This window comes from Sylvia atricapilla, chromosome 1 (assembly GCF_009819655.1).
Source record: "Sylvia atricapilla isolate bSylAtr1 chromosome 1, bSylAtr1.pri, whole genome shotgun sequence".
NCBI classification, from domain to species: domain Eukaryota; kingdom Metazoa; phylum Chordata; class Aves; order Passeriformes; family Sylviidae; genus Sylvia; species Sylvia atricapilla.
The window spans coordinates 106,452,818-106,476,080 of NC_089140.1; the positions used below are offsets into that span (position 1 = coordinate 106,452,818).

Consider the following 23,263-nt stretch of genomic DNA (forward strand, 5'->3'; position numbering starts at 1 on the left):
GGGAGCATTTTTCGATGCTGAGATCTTTGGAAAGTTTAACCCTTAAAAGAAGTGAGGAAGAAACTAGAAGATTAGTTTCAACAGTGGAATTGGAACAAGAAAATTGTTAAACTGGGAATCCAGAGGAAGATCCACATTAAGCTACATTAAACTTCCACATACTCTTCTATACTGCCTCTGTCCTGCTTTGTTTCAGTGGCTTGTACTGGAAGCTAAGAATGTTCTCCTGCTGTTTGAAGCGACATGAGTAACATCTGCTATGAGTGCTTCATTCTTTCTTTCATCCTTTCCCTGGGGAAGGAGCTGTGTATTTTGTTTTGGTAGAGCCACGTTGCTGTGGGTTGGGATTTTGGGGAAGGTTTAGAAATCTACATACAGGTATATGTTTGTATATGTAGCCTTTGGTATATGTAGGTGCATCCTGCATTTAAAAGCATGAGTTGAGGACATCTGTTGTCACACTTAACTGTGGAAGTTTGTTCCATGCTCTCACAGGCCAGTCTGTGAGGAACTTCCAGCTCCTGAGCAAAAATCTTCAGCTCTTTGATAGAAACGCTCACAAAGCAGAACTTTGTCAACTACCACATTGTTTCCAAATGGGAAGAACTTCTCAGGTCATCTCTGAGATGTCCTTGATCCAGTCCACCAAGAAGATTAAGGACTGAGTCTTAGAACACAACTGGACAGACATGTAGGAAAGCAGTATAGATAGCAAGAGAGCTGATTGAATATGTTCCTGGTCTCCTTTGCTACTGAGGGCCAGTGCTGCAGCTCTCTGTATTAGCTGGAACGTCCTACAGGCTGATGGCTTCATGCCCAGGTATTCTGTGCTGATGGAGTCCAGATGGAAGCAGCAAGGGCGTGAATCACTGAGGCCAGGTCCCTTTTGAACAGGATGAGAAGCAACTGCTGATCCAATTATTTCTTGCCCTAGTTTTCATGTTTCTAACGTGGGGACACTTAACTACCCCAGGGGCAACTAATTATTAGTCACAAGAAGTTAAGGAAATGTCCTAATTCACCAAAAAGAAATAATTTTTGTACTGGGCAAAATGGCTAGCATTTTGTACTGGGTAATCTTGGCTAGCATCACACTGAAAACTAACTATCATCACTGATAAAACACTGAAAAAAAAGTACAATTATTCACCAGTTCTATTGGATATCAGTACCTCTCTGATCCAGCAACATCTGCATAAAATCAAAGCAAATTCATTCATTCACTCAGGGTAACACCCCATAAGGGTACCTCATTCCTCCCCACAAACACAATATGTTGTGTCCCTGGAAGTGTTCAAGGCCAGGTTGGATGGGGCTTTGAGCAACCTGGTCTTGTGGAAGCTGTCCCTGCCCATGGCAGGGGGTTGGAACCAGATAATCTTTAATGTCCCTTCCAACCCAAATCATTCTGATTCTGTGGAATTAATAGTAGCACTGGAAATAGGAAAGAAATGGTTACTCCTCATCAGAGACAAGAGAAGCACAAACACCAGAGTAAACATCTAAGACTATGTCCAATAAGACTAAGGCAAAAAGGAGCAGGCACTGGAAACAGCATGTGGGCAGGAAAAAAAAGTCTTAATATGTACAAATTCCTTCACTATAATTTAATGAAAATTCAATAATAAGCTAGTGATAAGTTTATTTACTTCCTTATCAATTAAAAATTCAGTATTATGAATAATGGATGGAGAACAGTTTTAGTTATATCCACCTTCTACAGAGAACTGAATGGTCCAGGTGTTCAGTTAGAAGATTTTCATCTTTTGGGGGATATCTAGGCACCCTAGAAATGCATCTACCTTTCAGCTTCCTTATCTGATACTTGGAGATTGCACAAGCCTATTTCAGAAAAGCCCTTATTGTTTTAAGCTTGTCTTATTAAAAGCCTTCTTTTCTAAAGAATAAACATTGTTAAGGACACACATTTTCAAGTCCATTTCAGAAGTATAAATACACAGTATAGCTTTTTAAACACATATGTACAAAAATTCACAACTTGAAACACTCTTAAAGCATAAACTTCTGTTACAGAAGGTTTTAATTTCCTTCCTTCACACGCAGGTAGTATCTAAAGAAGTTTAAAGCTAGTTCTGTAGCTATTAAGCAAAAAGGTGTTTAAAGGCAGGGTACAGAGCACAAATGAAGTGTCAAAAGGATCTTAAAACAAAGAGCAAATTCCTGTAAAATTTCATTATTTAAACTTGAAGGTTGAGCAACACATTGAAGGTTTGATTTTCAGGACTGCTCATTTGTCCTCTGTTCTCACCGGAATGTGGTCCTGTGGGATTGTGTTGCATTCCTAGCAACTGTCTGGAGTGAAATAATGGAAACTTCTAAAGGGAGTCCTACTTGATTTTTGCATTGAGAAGGTGAGATGAACATATTATGAGGGGATTCTTAAGTTCCTATAGTTTATTCTTAGCCAGAAAATGTTAAGTGAAGAATCACAGTGGGCCAAACACCAAATTAAGCACCATTACAATGCATGTATTTTCTGTATGCTTGAATTTGTTCCCCTAAACTATCAGCTGTACCATACATATGGATAGGATTTCTATGCTATTGCACTCTACCCTGCTCTACTTTGCTCATGTTTCCACCCTGCCTTCCCTACAACCACGGAGTGGTGACCCTGCCTTCTAATCTGACATGATCAGTATGTTCTGTGCATGGGACAAGCACGTTAGATGCACATTTTATTCAAAAAGTAAGGAACTGCTCTTGATAGAATAAACATACAGCTGCAAGCCCCAACACAAACCACGGCAATGTGAAAGCATAGGGAAGCATCAAAGATTCCACTGCTTTAGGTGGTAGATAGCCTGAACAAAGCATTGCCTCCTAGAATAGGTTTTAAATGAGAGTGGGCTGGAGATTCATGTATTTTCAGCAAAAGCAGACCCCAAAGCTTGGTACCTACTGCTCTGCCTGAGTGCTTTGCTGCCCTTTCATTGGCCTGGGTAGGTAACTGGAGGTAAGAGCAGAAAGACAGTGATCCCAAGAAATAGTTGCAAATGGCATGGTGGCACTGCATTTTTTTTTTTTAAACATAAAGCATTCTCCACTGAGGTAGGTCTATCCAAGTTAATTAATAATAAACATAATGAATTAAGTGTATATGTAAATGAATACCTCTTCCTTTTTGCAAGTGTAAGTAAGCCAAGAGAGAGGCTGTCACTAAGGATGTGGAGATGGGTTCTAGTAAAAGCCTTCTGCAGCATGGAACTACCAACACACTGTCACCTAGCCCATGCAGAACAGAGTTTCTCTCTGTAGTGATACCCTTTTGTGCCCTTCAGTAGAAAACCAGGTGCTTCAGTCATGTTGAAGTTTCAATGAATGAGGCATAGACAGAAAGACCAAAATCTTTTCCTTAGTCTTGGGCAGGAATAAATTTTGAGGGGAAAAACATGTGGTTAGTTTATTAAAACAAAAAAAAAAAATGAAGGCAGCTTCTTGGGAGCCCATGTATTGTGAAATATTTTAGGTGGGATAGACTTATTAGGAGGTGACTGGGCACATCATAAATACAGTGTGCTTTGGTTCTTCATAATTCAGTTATCTATTCTGCTTTCTAAAACACAGTTGTAGTTCTATTGATTAAAGTAATTTTTACCTTGTTTTCCTGTTTCTTTTCATAACTGTCTTTTGCATACCTGCACCTCCTTCCCTCCTTCCATCCTTCCTTCCTCCCTCCTTCCCTCGCTACTTTCCTCTCTCTTGTCATTTTGTTTACCATTAATAAACAGTATCATTACAAATTGGACAATGGCCCACAAAAAGATACTCATTTGACCCTATTTTTACTTCCCATCAAGTCAAAAGAGAAATTCTGTCTATTTCTCCTGTCTGCCATCACTACACTCCTACTTCAGTGCATAGCTTTTCACATTTAAAGACAAAAGAATACATTTATTTTCCATTTCATTGGTTTCCTAAACATTTTATGGCCATCAAGCAGAAAAGTAGGATGCCCATTTCTCTCTCCTAGAGAATACCTTGAGCTGCAACAACCTACAGTGCAAGAATCCTGAAATGCAGCTCTGTACCAGGTGGCTTTCTGCCAGTGCCTTTTTGAAGCAGCATGGGTTGAATCACCTGCAATTTCTCTTGACCTTCTCTAATTCCCATCCTGATGATAAGCAAGTATCAAAGGAGGTCATGGCAAGTACAGCTTTGAACTTAGCTATCAAATACATAATGCTATTATAACCCCCAGGTAACAAGTGTGGTACCTGCAGCTCTGTTTGGAAGAAGAACTTCTGTGGACACTGTGTGCAGTCATATATCTTGTCCTCTTGTCCATGGGCTGAGAAAATATGCTGCTGCAACTTGTTTGCTTGGACAAACACTGAAATACGAGACAGAGAACAAGCTTTTCATTATTTCATATCATAAGTGAAGAATTTTTTTAAACCATCTCTCAATAACATTGAGCAATTCCAGGACTTAAAATTTGGCAAGTGCATTCAGATTTCACCTAACAGTGTTGCTATAATGTATACCAATGAATATAATTTATCTATAAAGTGTGATGTGTCTTCTAAGACAAATAAATTGAAACAAATCCCTGGTGTAAGGAAAAAAACCCAACAATTGACCAAGAGAAGAAAAAAAAAAAAAAAAAAAGAGACCCTTTCAGGACAACCAATGAAGATTTCAAGTATAAAATGACATTTCCTGTCCAGAGTTATTTCTTCATGCTTGCTGCACTTTCATTGAACACACACCAAACTTATTTCCTAGCAACCAACAGGTCTGAAAAGCACAGATGCCAAAGTCCTGTTTACTCTGTGTGCCTAAAATTAAAACTAACAAACAGCTCTGTATTTAAATGTGTTAATGCTAAAAATTATATCCCACAGCTATACTGGGGCAATGTCTATAAATGCGAAACAGAACCGCAGGTAAATTCTCTTTGGATACTTTAAGATCAACTCTGCCTACACACTGAATGCAAGGGTTTCAATAATATAAACATGTTCAATTTTAATGACTACAAAACAAGGCCCTAAGACTGTGTAACAGTTTACCTAGGAGACATACTATTAATAATTAAATTGTATATGCCAGAGGCAGTGTTTGGGTTGGCAGCACTGACTTCTGATGGATGCCTGGTGCACTGTGACCTAAAAAAGTTTGCATCTACAATATTAATCTGTATAGGCAACGAAAGGATTTATTAAAGATGCTGGCATTTGACTTTGACTCCACTCCTAATCATTAAAATTATTCTAATTGCAAGGCAACAAAAACATCAGAATATTGTTCTTCTGAGTCATACATTTTAATCACATTTCTCATTATCCTGGAAAAAAAAAAAGATCAGATTCCATTTTCCATATAAAACTTATATTGGTGAGTTTTACTTCTTTTTAATATTCTAGCAAGATGTGCTGAAGTAATTTAATGGCATATTGCTAATAAAGCATCATTGTTTGTGATTAATGCTCACTGTCTATTTACCCCATCAGCAAAAATCAAGAAGTATTTTGCACAGATCGGAATCGACTTATCTCCATACTCTTTAACACATTTTACAAGGCTACTGGCTTAGAAACTAAAGGATTAGTTTTATCAGGGGTCTTGGTCCCATGGAGAACCCTCAGTGGGTATTCTTTACATATGCAAGTTTTTATGTTGCATTTACAACACCCCAAACTTGGAAACTGAAGATCCGTGACATTACACTAAAAAAGATCACACCATAATGTGTAAACAAAAGCAAGGAAAACAAATTAGTAGAATCAGTAGTAAAAAGAAAAACTTGAAGAAATGCCCAACTGAAAGAATTATTGAACACAAACACTTAACAGACAAACCATTTGTGGTGATACTACCCATGCTCAGACAAGCTGTGCACTGAAGAGGAACTATTTATTTTTTAATTTTATAACCCATAGAAATGTGCGAAACCTGAACACAGTGAGGTAATAATCATCACCAGCCACTGTATCTGAAAGATGAAAAATTCAAATTTAATTTTCCTCAGTAGCACTTGCTTAGGTTTCACTGGGTGTGGAGCTGCCAAACAAAGGGAAGTAAAATGAAGGTATTAAAAGGTCTATTTGCTTATCAATGAAAATCCTTCACTTCTATTAATGGAAAACAGAAACCTTGAATGGCTTCCAGAATTAGCATGCCATTGATGTGTGAATACCCAAAGTGTGTTTTGTCATGTTTGTGATTATCTTTGATTTTCATCTTTTAAAGCAAAATTGGGAATGCAAGCTACATATTAACACTCGTGTTTTAGGTTATCATTTTATGAAATGTTCCATTAAGAAGTCCTTAAAAAAACTCACAACAACTCAGTAGGCACCCTTTTAATGTGTTTTCATTTCCAACAACAGCCTTTTTCTGTTCTTCATTATGGCCCAAACACTGCAGTGCTTAGCCCTACTGGGTCAAGTTATTTTCTCACTTGGGTTTTACTACTGAATAACACCAGTGACTTGGGGAGGATTATTCCACACTTGGACTTGTGTCAGGGGAGAGCAGAACTTGACTTGTGGCAATACAGCATGGTTTGCTTTCTAAAGCACATTTACAAGGGTGTTTCTTCTCACCACAAGCCAACAAACACACACATGTGGGCTTTCTTACCCCATCAGAGGAGAATGCTGCTGCACAGGCCATGCCTGGGAACTGGGGCCAAGTTCTGCTCTGAGTTTTATTGGTTTAGATGAAGCATCTGTAGCTTTAAAGCACGAATTTACGGACAGTTTTAACCTTGGCAAGTTTGAAACATGGAAGTAACGAACGTGATACCATGGAAGATAACAGACTATCACTTCTGTAATTATAAAAACCTCAAACTTCTGATAGAAGAGCTTGAAATGCACTTCTTACAGATGGATGACTGACCTTCCAAGGAGCTCAGCTTTCTAAACGATTTCTAACCAATATTACTAATGAGCAAAATGTATTGTTTCCTCCTAAAACTGACCTAAAGCCAGCACATGACACATTTTTTCTGGTTGTTCTGCAAGGTCAAGCTAAGGGCATGACTGGGACAAGCAGTGATGGGCTCCTACCTGTAAAGCATACTGGACATTTGAAGGTGCCCCCCATTCCTTCAAAGCTGTGCTCTATCAGGTGACACTGAAGTTTGGCAGGAGAGTCGAATGTCTGATTGCAGAGTTTGCATTCATGGTTCAGTCCTTCATCTGCAGGAGAAATCAAAGGAAAATTGAAATTCACACCACCCTCACAAAGAGAAAGTCCAAAACAATCTGTGAACTGGAGTGGCTTTTTGTTTTCCTAAGCTCAGGAAACCGGATGCCCCTCAGCACCTATGACTGCTGAAGTGTTCTCTTACCCAGAATGCTTCAGAATATCCAGAGCTTGACTGGGCATTAAAAGCACAGATTTTCCACTTACAATCAGCATTAGCCAGGAATGCAGAGCATTAGCCTTTAGTAGGAAATGATGACTATGACCTGAAACATAATTTCTTAGCAGAGCCACCCAGTCACAATCAAGTACGTTTGCAAAACAGCACGTGAGGAATTTAATGCTGATCACATAACATCCTGTCTACCATGGGTAAGAACTGTGAATCCTGTTTTTGGCACTCTGGTTGAGGTGGAGTTTCTTGTAACCAGCTTGAGAAGGGTGGGTAGCTTATACCCTCACATCACTCCTACTCCACATTCCCAGTCCCGTGGGCATACACAAAACCTTTCGCAAGCTTCAGGATTTCAAACCCCTCTTTCTGACAATCCTGTTTTTTTCCCCCTCTTTATTTGCATTTCTCCTCTGAGCAGCCCAGAAAAGTCCCCATCTGCCTTCTGACACTGCTTTCTCGTCCACGTCCTGTGGCTTTAAAGCCCTTCCCGCTCCTGGCCGCTTGTTCCTCTGCTTCCTCCCATTGTCCTCCAAGGCCGGCTGGTGCCTGGCACCAGGTTCCCTTCCTGAGGGTGCTGCAGGATTCATCCACTCCTCCATGAGGGCAGTCAGTGACTGTCCTACTTAGAAACAGTTGCTAGGTAAGAAGTGGCTTCCAGCCCTGCTGCAGAGGCCTCAATTCCCACAGCGCCGCTTAGAAAAGGTCCTTCTGTATGTCACCCGTGTGCTACACGAGTAGCATTGATCTCACAGGTAAATACTGTATCTGATTATTAAAAAGCAAGTGGGAATGGAGTGCTTGGTGGCTGGCAAAGCTCCCTGCCAACGCTCAGTTGGGAAGGAGTGACTCAGGAGAATCCTCTACCTGTGCTGAACACCTAAATGCCAGGCTGCCAACCTCCCACCAGACGCAGTGCTGCCTGCAGTGACAATTGGTGACTCTGGTGACGGGCATTCGCAAAGGATGGTGAGAGCACAGACAATGGTTTGCATCCCACACAGCAATCCTTCCCACTGGCGTAAAGGGAATACAACATGGTACTTCTGCAGCAGAGTGGGGGCACATTCCTGCCCCAAATGACTCTTATAGGAATTGCAAAGAATGTCAGTGGTAGCTCCCAGCTTTCACTTCTTGTTAGTCCAAACACTAAATTTAGCCTTTGCATAAGTCTTTACGCATCTTTAGCCAAAGAGGGGGAATTAGACAGTGTGAGCTAAGCCAGGTGGTGGTGGCCATTCTGCTGCTGGGACTACTGAAAATCACTGTTCTGTGGTTTCTATGAGGTGTCAGAGCTCTTCACAATGAAAAGCAACAGATGAAACCCAACAAAGAAAAAATGACATCATTCCCATGCAGACACAGCAAACTTCAAACTTACTTTCCTTTTCTACCCAATCCTTCCTGAAAGCAGTATTCAATTTTCCTGACTACCTCTGCTGCCCATAGGTAAAGCCTCATAAAATAAGGGGCTTGTTACCCCTGTAAAATCATGGCTCAGCCCTGCTACTTAGGCTCAGTAGAAGGGAACTATGGAAGAGCGACTCAGCTGGGAGAGGGGTAGAGCGATGTGGGAGACGTGAAAGACGTGCTGTGTGACTGCTGCATATCCACATGGTGGTCTGTGGTGGTTGGCTGACTTGGGCTTGTTGTGCCTTAAAACTATGTAAACTGATAACTGGTTAACTGCTTAAAAAGGCCTGGTTTTTGCAATAAAGCAGCTCTCCTTTGCACCTGCCTGGGGACTCTGTGTCGCTCTGCATCGTCACATACCTCTACATGCTGTAGAGCTTTTAGAGGGTGTGAAATGGAAGGCTTGCTCTGACTGTCAGCTGAAAAATGTTGGTGGTCCTGGCAATTCCCTGCCCACAGACTGTTGCTGCTGAAGCGCCTGTCTCTGTTACCTACATGAGACAGAAGAACTTGACTCCCAGCCTGCCTGACCAAGCACCAATTTATAGCTGGATCTACTGAGGACAGCTGTGAACACAAACTCAAAGGCTCAGGTCAATCTCAGCTGTTTTGGCACCATGGCCTCTCTGGAGAGACTAGAATATGGCAGCAACAGAGTGCAGGCTGCTGAGGTACACGTCCCACCCAGTCATATACACTGGTAGTCAGGTACAATGGCTGATAATATCCTTCACAAAAGACTCCCAGGGGAAGCTTAAGGCTGGGTGACACTTTCTTATCTTGTAAGTGACGCCTTTTGTAACTCTTCATAAAAAAATTAAAAACTATTTATCAAATATATGCTAACTACTTCACTAGCAGAGAAAATTTTAGTGGATTATCAAGAGTTGCCTGGGATTTGGCATTTTCCACCATCACTGACAAACCCTTCCAGTGTGTTCTGCCTTTGCTACTGCTGAGAAAGGACAAGTACAGCCCATGCAAACAGCACCAAAGGGAGTGTGAAGGGAAAGAACCTGGCATACTCCAGTCTGTAGATCTAAGAGACACAGACACATCCTCCAAGGTAAGTTGTAAGCTGTGTTCTTTCAACAGGCAGCAACCTACAGCTGCAGGCAAAGCTGCAAAATAGCATCCTGAAAAGAGGAGGAGGGCTCAACAAATTTTATATAAATGCCTCTTCTTTCCTGAACTTGCTAATTAGTTATGAGGACTGTACAGACACACACATATATGCACATCTTTGCCGTGGCCATTACTGATCAGATAGTTCTGGAGATGGTGAAAGTTCCCCAAAATGGGCAGTTACAGGATAGGAAGCCTGTAAGGTGAAGTTTCTCCATCAACCTGCTTGTGCTGATACACACAGTCAAAGCAATTAGGACAAAGGGAGCTCCATCTCAGGATCTTCCACAAATCAAGGTGAAGATAATAGATGACAATTCTCAAATCATAGAGTTACTGTTAGCAAAGTGTAAATGAACCATGATAATCATCCTTGAGCATGGGAACACAGAACAGGAGTTCTTCAAACATTCCAAGGAAGAAAGACTTACGAAAAAGAAGTATTTTTATATGACGCTACAGAAAACGGAGAAGGCTTTTTTATTTTTTTGTCTTTCCATTACCTTAGTTGATGAAGAAAAAAAAGTAGGAGGAAAGACATGCACTCCTGATGCTTAAGCAAAACTAATTTTAATTACACAGAAATTGTACTTGTTCAAGAAGAACTGAACCCCATTAAATGTGACTCTTATTGTATTTCTCATATTACTCAGATCCAAGGTGATCTCCTGGTCACAAACATCAAAATCACTTTGATTATTCAATGCTGCAAATATGATTTTCCTAAAGGCTTATAAACAGGGTTTGAAAAATCCCCTCACCCACTCGCCTGGGGCAGATAAAAAACTTCCCCAGGCAAGAGACATCAATTTGTGCAGAATCTAAGCTTTCTCTTAAAAATAAAATGCTTTCAGTCTCCAAGTTCTAAAGATCATATTTAAAGTAAGACTACATTTGTATAACTAACAGAATAATATTTTTCCTAAGTCCCACTGTTTTCAACCATTTTGTGCACATCACCAGCTCTGTTACATCTTTGGAACAAAGGGCAAGGTTCCAGTCCTTGAAATCAAGAATGTGAGACCAGCCATGATTTACATTTAGGGAAGACAGCTAAGGGTACAGAATTGGCAGAAGTGCTGGCTTCCATTCCAAACTCCAACACTGACATACTCTTATCACCTTGGGCATGACAGTGTGGCCTGTGTTTCTCAGACTACCCATTTTTAAAAAAGAGGTGCTAATTTTTAATTTCTACTTTAACAGGCTGACCTAATTACTATCCCTTAAGATTTTTAATACAACCAAGAGAGTGGAGCAGGAGAAGGGTCCAAGACTATCTACCATACTCAGAAGACTTAGAATCACTGCCATCTGCCTTTGAAAAGATTTAAGATTACATTTTTTGACACACAACTTGCCCGGATCACACAGCACTGTGGAAGGATGAGAGAACAAGGCTTTGTCCCTGTTCTCCACTCTCCTTAGACAATTTAAATGCATGGCCAGCCTTTTATCTTCCACTGGCATGAAAGAGCCAGGATGTGGCAAATCTTGCAAAGGTGCCAGATGTGGAAAGAGGATGCAAAAGGCTCTGTTTACACAGTGGCCCCTGTCTAGCTCTCCATGTTTAGCAAACAATTTGATAAGGTGCTATGGAAGTGCAAAATATGATATCATTAATAAATAAAGGGCCAGTGAAATGTCACATTTTCAGTTTCCATTTGGGATAAATCTGAAATGGAATGGAGTGTCAGATACAGTCCAAAGGGCTCTCCTCCCCTGCAGAACAGAGCTGCTGCTCTATGCTCTTACTCACGCAGAAAAAAAAAAAAGTAAAAAAAAAAAAAGTGCTGAGCAGCTTTAAAAAATTCAATCAAAATAATCTGCTCTTTGGAAAGGTGGTGGCTGACAGTAATTGGAAAATACTGTCTGACTCATTTATTAAAGTGAGATTCAGAGTCAATTGATTTAATAACCATTAGAATATTCTATTAAAGATATAATAGGTTGGCACAGCCCTATTTTTTATTAAGAGTTATAGGTAAGAAATAAGCAATGCCATGGAATTTTAGACAACTGCTGTATGGATTAGACTAAAAATATGGCTTGCAAAATAGGTATAAAAGCAGCAAGTATCAGGAGGAGGAATAGGAAAGTACATTACGGTGCAAATGAGTTAGCCGAAGAGATGAAAAAGAAATGGACCTTTAATACAAAGCCTGCACTTTTCCAAATCTAACAGAAAACTATGCACTGCATTCCCTGGTGTGGTACGTCGTAAAACATGTCAGCATGTCCTTCACATTATGGGCCCAGCAACACCATGAGGAAGGCAAGAACAAAGTACCCACTGTACAGCACAGAACTGGTGCTTACTGTTGCCCTTACGTGGTTGGGATTTGAGCTTGGACATGGTTAAGACCTCGCAAGATGGATGGGAATGGTTTACCCACTGCTCGTAGTCAAATAAGTTTGATGCATGCAGAATTTCTGCATAAGTAAATTGCTTTCCATTTGTAATCTTTATTCAGATAGTGGGAAAATGTAAACATGAATCAATTCCAGATAAATGTATTTAATATTCATATAAATGTTTAATATTTGCACAAATATTAAATGTTTCAATGCAGGCAGGTAGATTTTAATTGAGGTGCAGCCCATTACCTCAGCAACTAACTTGAAAACCAGCTACAAAAGCAAATATAATCAGTCTTTGTGCTGAGCATATACTCATATTTGGGGACCCTCTTTGTATTGGCTACCCATGTACTGCAGAGTTACTGACCAACTGGTGCATCAGGCAGGATGCTCCCACTTGCACCTTCCCCAGAGCCAGTGCTCTGGAAGACCTGGCCCAATTTGCGTTACCAACTCAAGGTACAACTCATTCATTTCATGGAAGGTCCTCACATTTCAATATACACTTTAAACAAGTGGAGCCCTTTAAGCAGCCTCTAGACTGTGTGTCCCATGTTTATGCTTCTTGCTCTTCAATAAAAACAAAACTAGAGCAGCTACAAGCAAATGTTCACTGGCTGACTTACATGCAGCTGTTAAGTGAGTAACCACTGGGGGCCCTCTTATATTGTCTGATCAACGCTACAGCCATTACCCAGCACCAATTTGTAACAGTTTATAAGTAACTCCTTCTCTTATGCACCCTCGAGATTGTCCAGAAGGGTCCTTGTGCCTTCTACTCTGAATAAATCTATAGGCAAGGGTCCTAGGATGAGGATGTGCTCCTGGTAAATCATCACGGGGCTGGGCCCATGGTAAAACGCATCTCCTATGAAGACATGTAAACTCTGCCCTCCACACACAACACAGGAATGAAATAGCCTGCAGGCCCTGTATTTTTTTTTTTAGGTCTCAAACATGCACATCTCCCACATTCAATGTGTTTTCTCTGTAATTTTTTTTTTACCCAGCAAACCATGCCCCTAAACCAATTTCTCCTTCTTCACATTGCTTTCACTCTTCCCTGAGCTAATTTTGCAGCACACATTTATAAGCCAGAGATCTGAGGAGTAAGGAAGCAATGCCATGGATGACAGCTAACCCCTCGGCTACAGCATCTCACATGGAAAACAGGCGAAGGACAAAAAACACCACACAACACTGTAATTTCCAGAGCGTACAGCCATCCATGCTTCCTAGCTGATAGTGCTCTGCTTACCTGCATCTTTTAAATTGTACTGGCCATACACCTACACATCAGCCTCTCTGTGTCACTTCAGACAACCTCATTCCTGCTCAAAATCTGGTCTTAGGGTCTACAGTGGCAAGTATGTGCATGACATGTACCTTCACAGGCTAAGGAACAAATAACAGCTCTTCCAAGCCTGGAAGATGAAATGGAGCAGTACCTGAAGTCTCCAGCACCCTGTTCATAATTTCTCCCCAGTTGTACTAATGCTTCTGTCCTTTTCAATTCCTCAAACATTATCACGACCCCTCAAATGAGAAACATGATCCACCACTGTGTGAATTTTAGAAGCTGAAAAGCATGGGAATATAGTGATCAAGGAGGAGACAGTAAAGGCAAAGTGTACAGTTGGAATTTGCAGCAGAAAGAAGAATACAGCTGGAACTTATAGCCATGAGAACAACCTGTTATAGAAAAACAGTTTTTGAGAAAGTCCTAACTAATGATTCAGTCCTGGTGGGACAGGATGGAGGATTGGATGGAAGGACAGAAGTACACTTGTGTTTCTCCTGGACTGTCCAGGGCAAGTCACCACAACTTAGGAAACAGGAAGGCAAGGGAAGGAAATATCCTTCTTCCTCACTCACCCTCTAGGTACAGTTATACTGCACACCTTCCCTCTTGTGCCACAAACTGCTCATGCAGATGCCTGCATGCTGGTCTGTGTTTATCCTTAATACCACTTTTAACCAAAATCATGATGTTAGCTGAAGAAATTCAAAAATTCATGCTGCACCCCAAGCAGTGTCTTTCCCCTTAATTTTTTTTTCTGTTCAGAATGATTTTTAGGCAAGACTCTGCCCATGCCAAGGAAAGATGACAAGATCCTAGCAATGATCCTAAACTCTTGAGTCACCAAGAACTACAGCCTCTCAAGGGGAAGGCAGGGACCAGCAATGACACTGCCTTGAAGGATACTGGCCTTCAGAGCAGGAAGAGGATCTGCACTGTGCTGCTGAGGCCAGGCCACGCTGACTCCCAGCAGCACTGGGTAGGAAGCTTCATTCAGCAAGCAGGAAATAAATCCTTCAGCCTTCTGCCGTGTACTGCTAAAGCTACAGCAAAGGGTGCTGATTGATGGAATGACAAAGAGCTGGGATCCACCTCCTCAATTAAAGCAAAAGTTCATCTCTCCAGGGACAGATTTTGAAATTAGATCTGCTTAAGGGAAAGCCAGTCTACTGCATCTTTCATTCCACTGTATTTTTGTCTGAAGCAAGGGATGCATTTCACTTCACCAACTGTTCACTTTTTTGCTTGGTTGCACTCACTTTGGCTGCTTGTAAGTGAACTCTTCTTACCACATGTGCCTTGTATGTTCTATTAAAGCCACAAATTGTCTGGCTTCAGTGAGGCTGGATGAAAATAAAAGAAGGGCAACTGGCAGGGTCTATTTCTTAATAAGTGTCATGTATTCAGCTCAACTAAGAACGACTTAAATACAGCAAGTCTCCTCTCCATCAAACAACAGCATTTTCTGGGCAACTGGCTTCCAGGAGAGAGTTCAGGAATTCTGCAAGTGTTATTCACCAGCTGATGGGACATGCATAATTTGCTACTCCCTGTCTGTAACTGCACCAGAAAAAGGTATTAAAATTCGTTCAGAAAAAAAGTCTGTGTTGCATCACATAGCTACACACATTACAAGGTTACACTCCATCATTGCAATAAAATCCCATGTGATTGAGCTTATTTTGGAAACAGTTTTACCATGGGATATAAAAAGAAATTTAAACCAGTAGGAATAACCTGAATGGTATGAATTATTTGTAGACAGATGATCCAGCTCAACATTAGCTTTCCAAATAGTACTTAGTGAGCACTGATTAAAAACTTGGTGATTGATCCTTCAAGCGCTGGCTTTACTAACTCAGGAGAGCAGGCCTCCCATCCCTCTAGACTCCTGCCTAGGATTTTTGTGGGACTAAATTCTGCTGAAAAGCAAGGTTAAGCCCTCCATCCTATCACTAGCTCACAGTGAGATACAGTAAAGAAACCATACCCCAAAGCTGCATCCCAAACAATGAATGAAAACTCTCTTACTAAATTACAGTGGTGTAAGAATCAGACCCTGCTTCATCTGCTAACCACTATGAATGCAGTATTGGAGTTAAGGTTGGAATTGAGTTTTACTCTGTTCTCTTCTGTGAGCTAAAAGCCTATTTCCAGAAAAAACTTTTGAACCAAATCTTCTTTAGTAAAGTCAAATTACAATTTGAATGGCTCAGAGGTTGCCTGAGCTAAGAAGATATTAATGATTTAATCAAACTGTAGGGGGAAAAAATAATAAAAGTGTCACATTTGCATTCAGAAGAACTAAGCACAGTAAAAATATAAGTAAAAATTTTGGGGTTTTTTATTCATTAAATTTCAGTATTTTTGTTAGGCTATAGTGTAGGCTACAGTTTTGTTTCCTCGTTCTTGCTTTCTGGTTGGAGAACTACCTTTCTCTGTAATTTGTTGTTACATGCTTCTAGTAATGCCCACTCATCTGGGTCTTCTGGAAGACACTGGTCAAAGTACAAGTATATCTTCTTTTAAGTTTTGCACAAAGAAAACATGAATTTTAAGGTAGAGGAGGATATTTTATGTTGCATAAACTAAATGCAAGCTGTTCTAAATTTAGTGGTACTGGGAAAACATCTCACATGGAGACAATCGAGGTGTCAATATTAACTCTACACTACAGCGGACCAGCAGTAGAAATTGTTTCGTACACAAGTCTCATCAGGTATTTCTTTTGTTCTGAGTATACAAAAAGAGTCAGAGTTGCCTTCTTTCTTTTGGCATGAAGCTATTAGTTGTCTGGAAGATAAAGTCTCTAAATGCTGAAATACAAAGAATTGCCTGCTTATTCTTAAAAGATAGAGAAGAAAAAAGAAAAATGGAAAAAAGAATAGGACAGGATAGGGCTTTCTTGTTATATTGGATATTTGACACAAGAGCATGAAGACAAAACAGTCCTTTTCGTATTTCCTAATACATCAGATAGTATTGATATTTTGTTTTCCAAATCTTAATGCTATTATATCAGTCAATTATTATTTGGCATCTTTTTATGTAGGTGAGGGACGCTTGGAAATGAGCAGCAATTGCTGTGATTTTGATTCAGCTCTTCTACTCATTTAGGTGTGTATCAGCTTTCTGCTTTCTTTCCCCCCAGCCTCCATTCCTCATCCCAGCCCTCAGAAAAAACAGGGAGGAAAAAGAGGTTCAGGCTGTGAAGGCCCTCAGGTCTATGTTGATAACTGGGCATTTAATTAGATTATTTTCACATGAGCAAACTGCTTTGCCTGTTAGGGGAGATCTCCTTCTACAGCAATATATTAAAATAATAAAGCTCAATTTAATATAAAGAATTATTTATATTACTCATCTGATTTAGTTTGCTGTTTTATTTAGGAAAGCATGAGAAAACTCGATTTTAATTTGAGCTAACCTTTCCCTATGTCTCCCTTTGATTCTGCTATAAAGCAAGCAAGCAGCTTTGGGCCCACATATCAAAAAAGGACCAGACTTCATTCTAAACCTGCTGCACTCTCCTTCTCACTTTCTCTGCTGGTACTAAGACTTCACACTGAGCCGAACAGCAGCTTTTGGAATTTTTATACTGAAAGTTCTTCATTTGTAGATTAGAGAATAATGAGAGCCAATTAGTTATTCTTTCTCTATCTGTTACATGTTTGGGGGTTGGCTTTATTTTTCCAAATTCTAAATGCCACTGCTAATAGTTATTCCAACCCTTGATCAAACCTAATTCCTCACTGAAGCAAAGACACCATTTCCTACCATGCTATTAACTGAGGAGTGGTGTCTAAGAACACAGCCCCTCCTCCAGTTAACTCTGATGTAACAGAATGGCAAAGTTCTGAACTTCAAATAATAAGGGGAAAAGAAAAAACCCATCAGAGTAGAAGAAATAGAGAAGAGTTGGCTAAAAAGAGATGTATCAGAGAGATGAAGATTGGTTGGGGAAGGAGAACAGATGTAGTAGCAATAATAAACAAAAAAAAAAGAGGCAAATTGAAAGGGTGAATGGAGCAGAAGTGGTGAGCAGAAAGCAGGACAAGGGCATGAAATTTGTGTGAAAAGGCACAGCAAAGTCTCAATTTAACCTTCACTTGAAGTTCACTGAAGAAATGCAGAGCAACGTACGTTTTCAGGCAGAGCTTGGGTAATTTAGTGCAGCTCCTATGGCAATAATGATAGATGTATTTTTACATCCAAATGTCTCAAGCCAACAAAGTTACCACTGTATCATTAATAACAATAAGCAATTAAAAATAACAGCAGGTTACAAATATCAAACATCAAACTAGGGAAAAAATACAGGACCACTATGAGAAAAATAAAAGTATAGGCTGTCAGGTCAGTATATAGCCTCTCCAGACAAAAGTTACAGAGCTGGAGAAAAATGTGGCCTGACATGAAATGACTATGAGGTGATTAACATCAGTGAGAAACCAAAAAACACTTGTAAAGCTCCGAGGAAATCTGAATGTGTTATGAAAAACATGCCTGTAACAGCAAGAGATAGGTGGATGACCACTGTAAGACATTAGCCTTTTACTAAGACATCCTCTAATAAATAACTGACAAGACTACATTTGCTGGCTGAAATATTCTTCTAAAGGTCCACTGAGTTTTCACTCTGCGTGTCAGTTCATTTAAACAAGAAGAGGTAGGATAAAACAGAAGAACTCTGGAAGAAAGGCAGGAAGACACAATCCAACCGTACATGTGCCTAGCAGTCACTGAAACTAAATTTATTCAAGCCATGTGCTGCACAATGGATAGAATGGGTTAAAAACCATGAGATTTAACTGAGTGTGTGGCTGGAAGTCTGCACTGGGCAGTTTCCCCTCAGAGGGTTTCTCTGTAACGAGGAAAGTGAGTATTTCAATTTTTTTTAAATGAAGACTGAGATTTTGATGCAGCACTGTCATTCCAGGGGCTCAGGTTGAAAAAGAAGTACTGAACATTGTGAGACTTGTGATCAAATTGTGAAACTGTGAAACCTAATTTACCCAAATGAAATGGGGGACACCAAATTAATTCAGATAAATGAGGATTTTGAATAAGCAAGGGACTATTTAGTGCTTTTAACACACATCCTGGGACATAACCTCATTACAGATCAGGAGTGTTGTGCTGTGAGTTTGTGTCAGAGTGGAAGTGTCACTGACACAACAAATAAAACCAAAAATATCCTACTCCCCGATCGCTTATTTTGTGTTTCCATACACACACTACACGAGCCTGAAGAATAATTAACACTGCTGAGAAGAAGCAGCAACAGTGGATGAGTCTCACTACAGCAGACCTCTCATCATAGCAGAAATACAAATGTACTAGTTATCGTAACTGTGTTATGTTAAGTAGACCTTTGCCCCGCATTATTGTAAGTTAGAGGAGGGAAAAGGAAGATGATATCAGCATTCTTGATGATATTTTATTTATCCACACACACTGTTGACACAGTTGAAGAATAAGCAGAAGAATGGAAGGAGACACAGAAAACACTTGCAGACGCAGATTTTTTTTTTTACATTTCATCAGGGACAAAAAGACTGCCAGTGAAGACAGCCATCCCTTTTACAGAGCAATCTCAGGCATTAAAGCCCAAAAAAAAAAAAAAAAAAAAAAAAAAAAAAAAAAAAAAAAAAAAAAAAATGGGAAAAAAATTGGAAGAAAGATGCTTATAAGGCTTATAAAGATGCTGTGGATGTTTTTGTGGTGGGTAAATTTTTAATTTCTTAACTTTATTTGAAACAATTGACGAAGACCTGAGCATGTTCATTTAAGCTATCATTTAAATATTGTATATCCTGACTTTCTGCAATAAAGGCCTGCTCCACAGAATTTTTTTTCCATCATCAGTATCTAAATGACATTAAGAAATAAAAGCATTTTTCAACAGAATGGTACTAGATAGGCATTAAACTTGCCTCGTCTTTTTTTATTTTTAAAAGCTGGAGGGCCATCATTTGGAAACCCTGATGCTCTTTAAAACAAAGCATCTTCATCAGAAACCTCACAGGCAGCAAGTTTCTCTACTTACTTGGCATGTTATGCTTACTTGTCAGTCTTTCTCCAAACAAAGTGGGGAAAACAAGCATATGAGATGCAAAGATGTAAAGCAGATAGAATATATCCCCCAGCCCCTTCAATTGCTTCCTTCACCTCACTCAAGAAGCAATTTTAGATGTATTAAACCTGGAGGTGAGCAGAGGGATTTAACAGTAGGCAGGATTTGAACAACAGAAAATAAGGTCAAGGAGGAGTACTACCCCTCTAGTCATATTTGGAAAAACAGGGGCATTTTAGAAGTAAAAAAAAAAAAAAAAAAAAAAAAAAAAAAAAAAAAAAAAAAAGGGCAAACTCACTTGCTGTGCTCTGCATCACTCAGACCAACAAGAGCCCACTGTTAGATTTTGCAGTGCATTTTGCTGGGTGAAGCATGCAGATTTTGATCCTGTGACACTTTCACAAATAAGCAACATATTTCGTTGATATTCATTTCTGTTTGATTGCTGGACTTGATAAATGACATGGCAGCAGAGAAGAAGAAAAAATTGCTGTGTTAAATCCCTGAAAATTATACAGCAGAAAAGGTGGGCAGCCTCTGTAGTTCAGCTGGGCACCAAGAAGCCAAAGATCAGGACTGGAAATAATAGCTGACGAGGAACACCCGCAGGCAGCCAGGAAACTGAGGTGGGGCAACTGAAGTGAAAGCCATATTTGTGAGCCATCTATCCACTCCCTTCTCTTTCCAACATTTTATCTATGTGACTGACAGACCCTTTCCCTCCCCCCACCCTAAAAATATTAAAATACAACAAGCTGGGTATGAGGAGAAAAAAAAACCCAAACAACTTAAAATTGAGTTATAGCAAACGGAAAGTTGGCTGATATACCAAAATACCAGCATTTCTCAGAAAATACACTACTCTGAAGGTCTCAGAAAAAAAGTGACAATAGCAGGGAAAGTCCAAATTAAAGTTGTTTCTTTGCCCTTAATTCACTCTGTCAATAAGATACTACCTCATGTATAGCACACTATCTTTGAATGACACATTCTGTGCCCTCTGTGACTGAATCAAAACTCCATCACAATAATGGTAAGTCAAATATGCCTGCCAAACAACAGGTATCAACATTAATTCCATGAGAGGCCCTCATGAAAGAAATGCAATGTTGCATGGCCAAAATTTCAGTGATATCTCTTCCCAGCTGTGCAAAATAAATCAGTGTTGGAAGAGAAGAGTTTGCCTACGATCCTGAATGTGTGTTTGCCTTTGCATTTGAGAAACAGCAGAGAGTTAGCTAACACTGCTAATAACACCACAATGGTTTCAAGCATGGAGGAAATATAATATGATGCAACTCTTACAGGGTTCATGCAACAACAAACAAATCTCCCTCCTTAGGTCATTTTACCTCTGATAATAAGAAGAGTGCACACGGAGGGTTGACTGATTTCAGCCAGGTGAACACCAATGGAGCAAGCAGCCTTCCATGTTGAGTAAGTTGTACATTTTGCAGTGTATTTTTTAAGATGCCACATGAATGATAGATGCAAAAGCATTGATTTCTCAATGATTTCTCAAACCCAGTGACTGCCATTGGAAGCTGGGTGTCCATCTGCATTTAAACACCCTTCGAAAGGATAATCCACCTCTCTTCAGTGGCACTGCCGAAGCAGTGTCCCTCTGCTCCCTGCCCATGGATGTCATTCCCCCAAGCCTTCTCACTGCTTTCACCCAAATACAAATAAAAAAAAAATCTGCTTCATTATATTTGCTAGCATTAATTGATGTTTAAAAAAGTCTGTTAAAAATAAAGCCCAGCAGTGACATTTTTCTTTGCTAAAGCACGATAGCAGCACATTACAAACATTACAAAAAGGTCCCCTGGTAGGCCTGTGAAGTTCCAGTCTGGCAGTAAAATGCATCTACTGTATGTTCCCTGATTTATTTTTTTTATTTTTGTTTTATTTTGTTTTTTTATTTTTTAATGCAGGATAGGTCACAAGTGCAGATAAACTACTCAGCAGTGGGGTTGCAATACTGGATGAACACACTGTATTTTTAGCATTTGTTTTACCCTGGTCAAATAAGTGATCCTGTTTACTGGTGGCCATGACGCTCACAGCTATTCAATACCAGCTTGACATTTTCCCTGTGGCTGCACCTCTCTTGCTTTTGCACGAGTTGGGTGGTTCTGAAGGATGCAACACTGTGCCCAGAGGTCCTTTTGACATTTTAGAACAATGCATTCATCAGGCTGCTGGTCTCCTGAGGTACAACCGGAGCAGCAGAAAAACTAAGGAACCACAGAACCCAGCCCACTCACCCATTCTCCAAGAAATCTCTCTCCCTATGCCAGCTGACATACTGGTTTCTGGGAAAACAGTCTCAAGCCAAGTAAAAGACTGCATTGCCTTCAGAGAAGGTGAGTACAGATGCTAAATTAGGCCTGGCAGAGTTGCAAAAGTGGGGAGAAATAGAAACAAAGGGGTCAATTGTTTTCATGTCTCTGGTGTTGCCTACCAGGATAAATATAGCCTCTCTTCTCTTGCCTCTCTCTGTACTCAGGGCTTTGTACAATGGCCTGAGAATCTGCAGAACCAGGGTACTAATCCTGCTGCTTTCATAAGCTTTGCAAAAACCTTAATGTCCAGTCCTTTGGATCTTCTTAAAAATGTACTTTTCTAGACCATCTGAAGATGTCTGAGAGTGAAGGAGATATGGGAAAGTAATCTGTTCTCTGGTTGTAACCTCTCTGAATTCGAAGAAATGAGAAGAACAGCAGAATATGCTGTCACCTGGCCTTTTTATCCATTCCCCACAGCTCACACTATATTCCAGGCAGGTGGCCCTAGCCCAGAGAACCTCACTGTGTGAGGACAAGCAGCCAGAAAACAATGTGACTGGGAATACTGAATAAGGCATACATATTTGTGCCCTTTTTTCTGAAACAAATAGTTACTCCAGGCAAGCATGGCAGAACTTAGATGTTGAAGAAGACACAAAACTGGACAAGGTAGAGCTGTGCAGGGGTCCTGACAGCATTTCTTCAAAGCACAAGAGCCCTGTGACAAAAGATAATGGGACATTGGCTCTGACTCCAGAAATAGGTGTTCAAAGCTGTGAGCCTTTAGAAGAGCACAGAGGTAGGGATAAAGGAATCTCAACAAGGGAGCATAAGCAGGGTTAGATAGAAATCTTTGAAAATGATCGCAGTATGCTTACACTTGATAAAGGAGTAAAAGTAACACAAATAAATGCAAGTAAACCACATTAAATCAGTATCCAAAACCAGCTTAGTGGCTGTAGTTGTCTAGTGTGAGGAAAAACAGCGTGGTTAAAGTGAAATATAACTTGGCTTCTAATAAGAGTACTGGCTGTTGAGGTGGAAAGAAATGGAGAGATCTTTGAGATGATGAGAAGGAAAAAGCAGTGGGATTTAGAGATAGGAATGGGTGGATTAACGGAGCAAAAAGGAGCCAAAAATAACAGGGTAAGAATATTGAGAGAGAACATTACTGACAGGTGTCTGCTAGTTATAATCATATATCTCTTCTAATGCCAGTGTTATATTAGACTCTATCTTAACACAGATATTATTTCTGTCTTTGAAGCTCCTAATCAAAAGAGAGGAAGAAATACTTTCTGTCTTTTACAGGACTCAACAATCAAGCAGTGAATGAAGTACACAGCAGA

The 23,263-nt window shown here is 40.1% G+C and overlaps 1 protein-coding gene across 11 annotated transcripts in view; it reads right to left on the reverse strand.

Annotated features, from left to right (window-relative positions):
• ZNF521 (zinc finger protein 521) overlaps positions 1-23,263 on the reverse strand; it is a 230,707-nt gene that overhangs the window by 21,868 nt on the left and 185,576 nt on the right. For all 11 annotated transcript variants that reach the window (XM_066330097.1, XM_066330141.1, XM_066330080.1 and 8 more), the window contains 2 exons: positions 7,041-7,172; positions 4,239-4,354 (listed from right to left, as the gene is read on the reverse strand). In XM_066330097.1, coding sequence (XP_066186194.1) covers positions 4,239-4,354; positions 7,041-7,172 — 248 coding nt within the window. The remainder of the gene's footprint in view (positions 1-4,238; positions 4,355-7,040; positions 7,173-23,263) is intronic.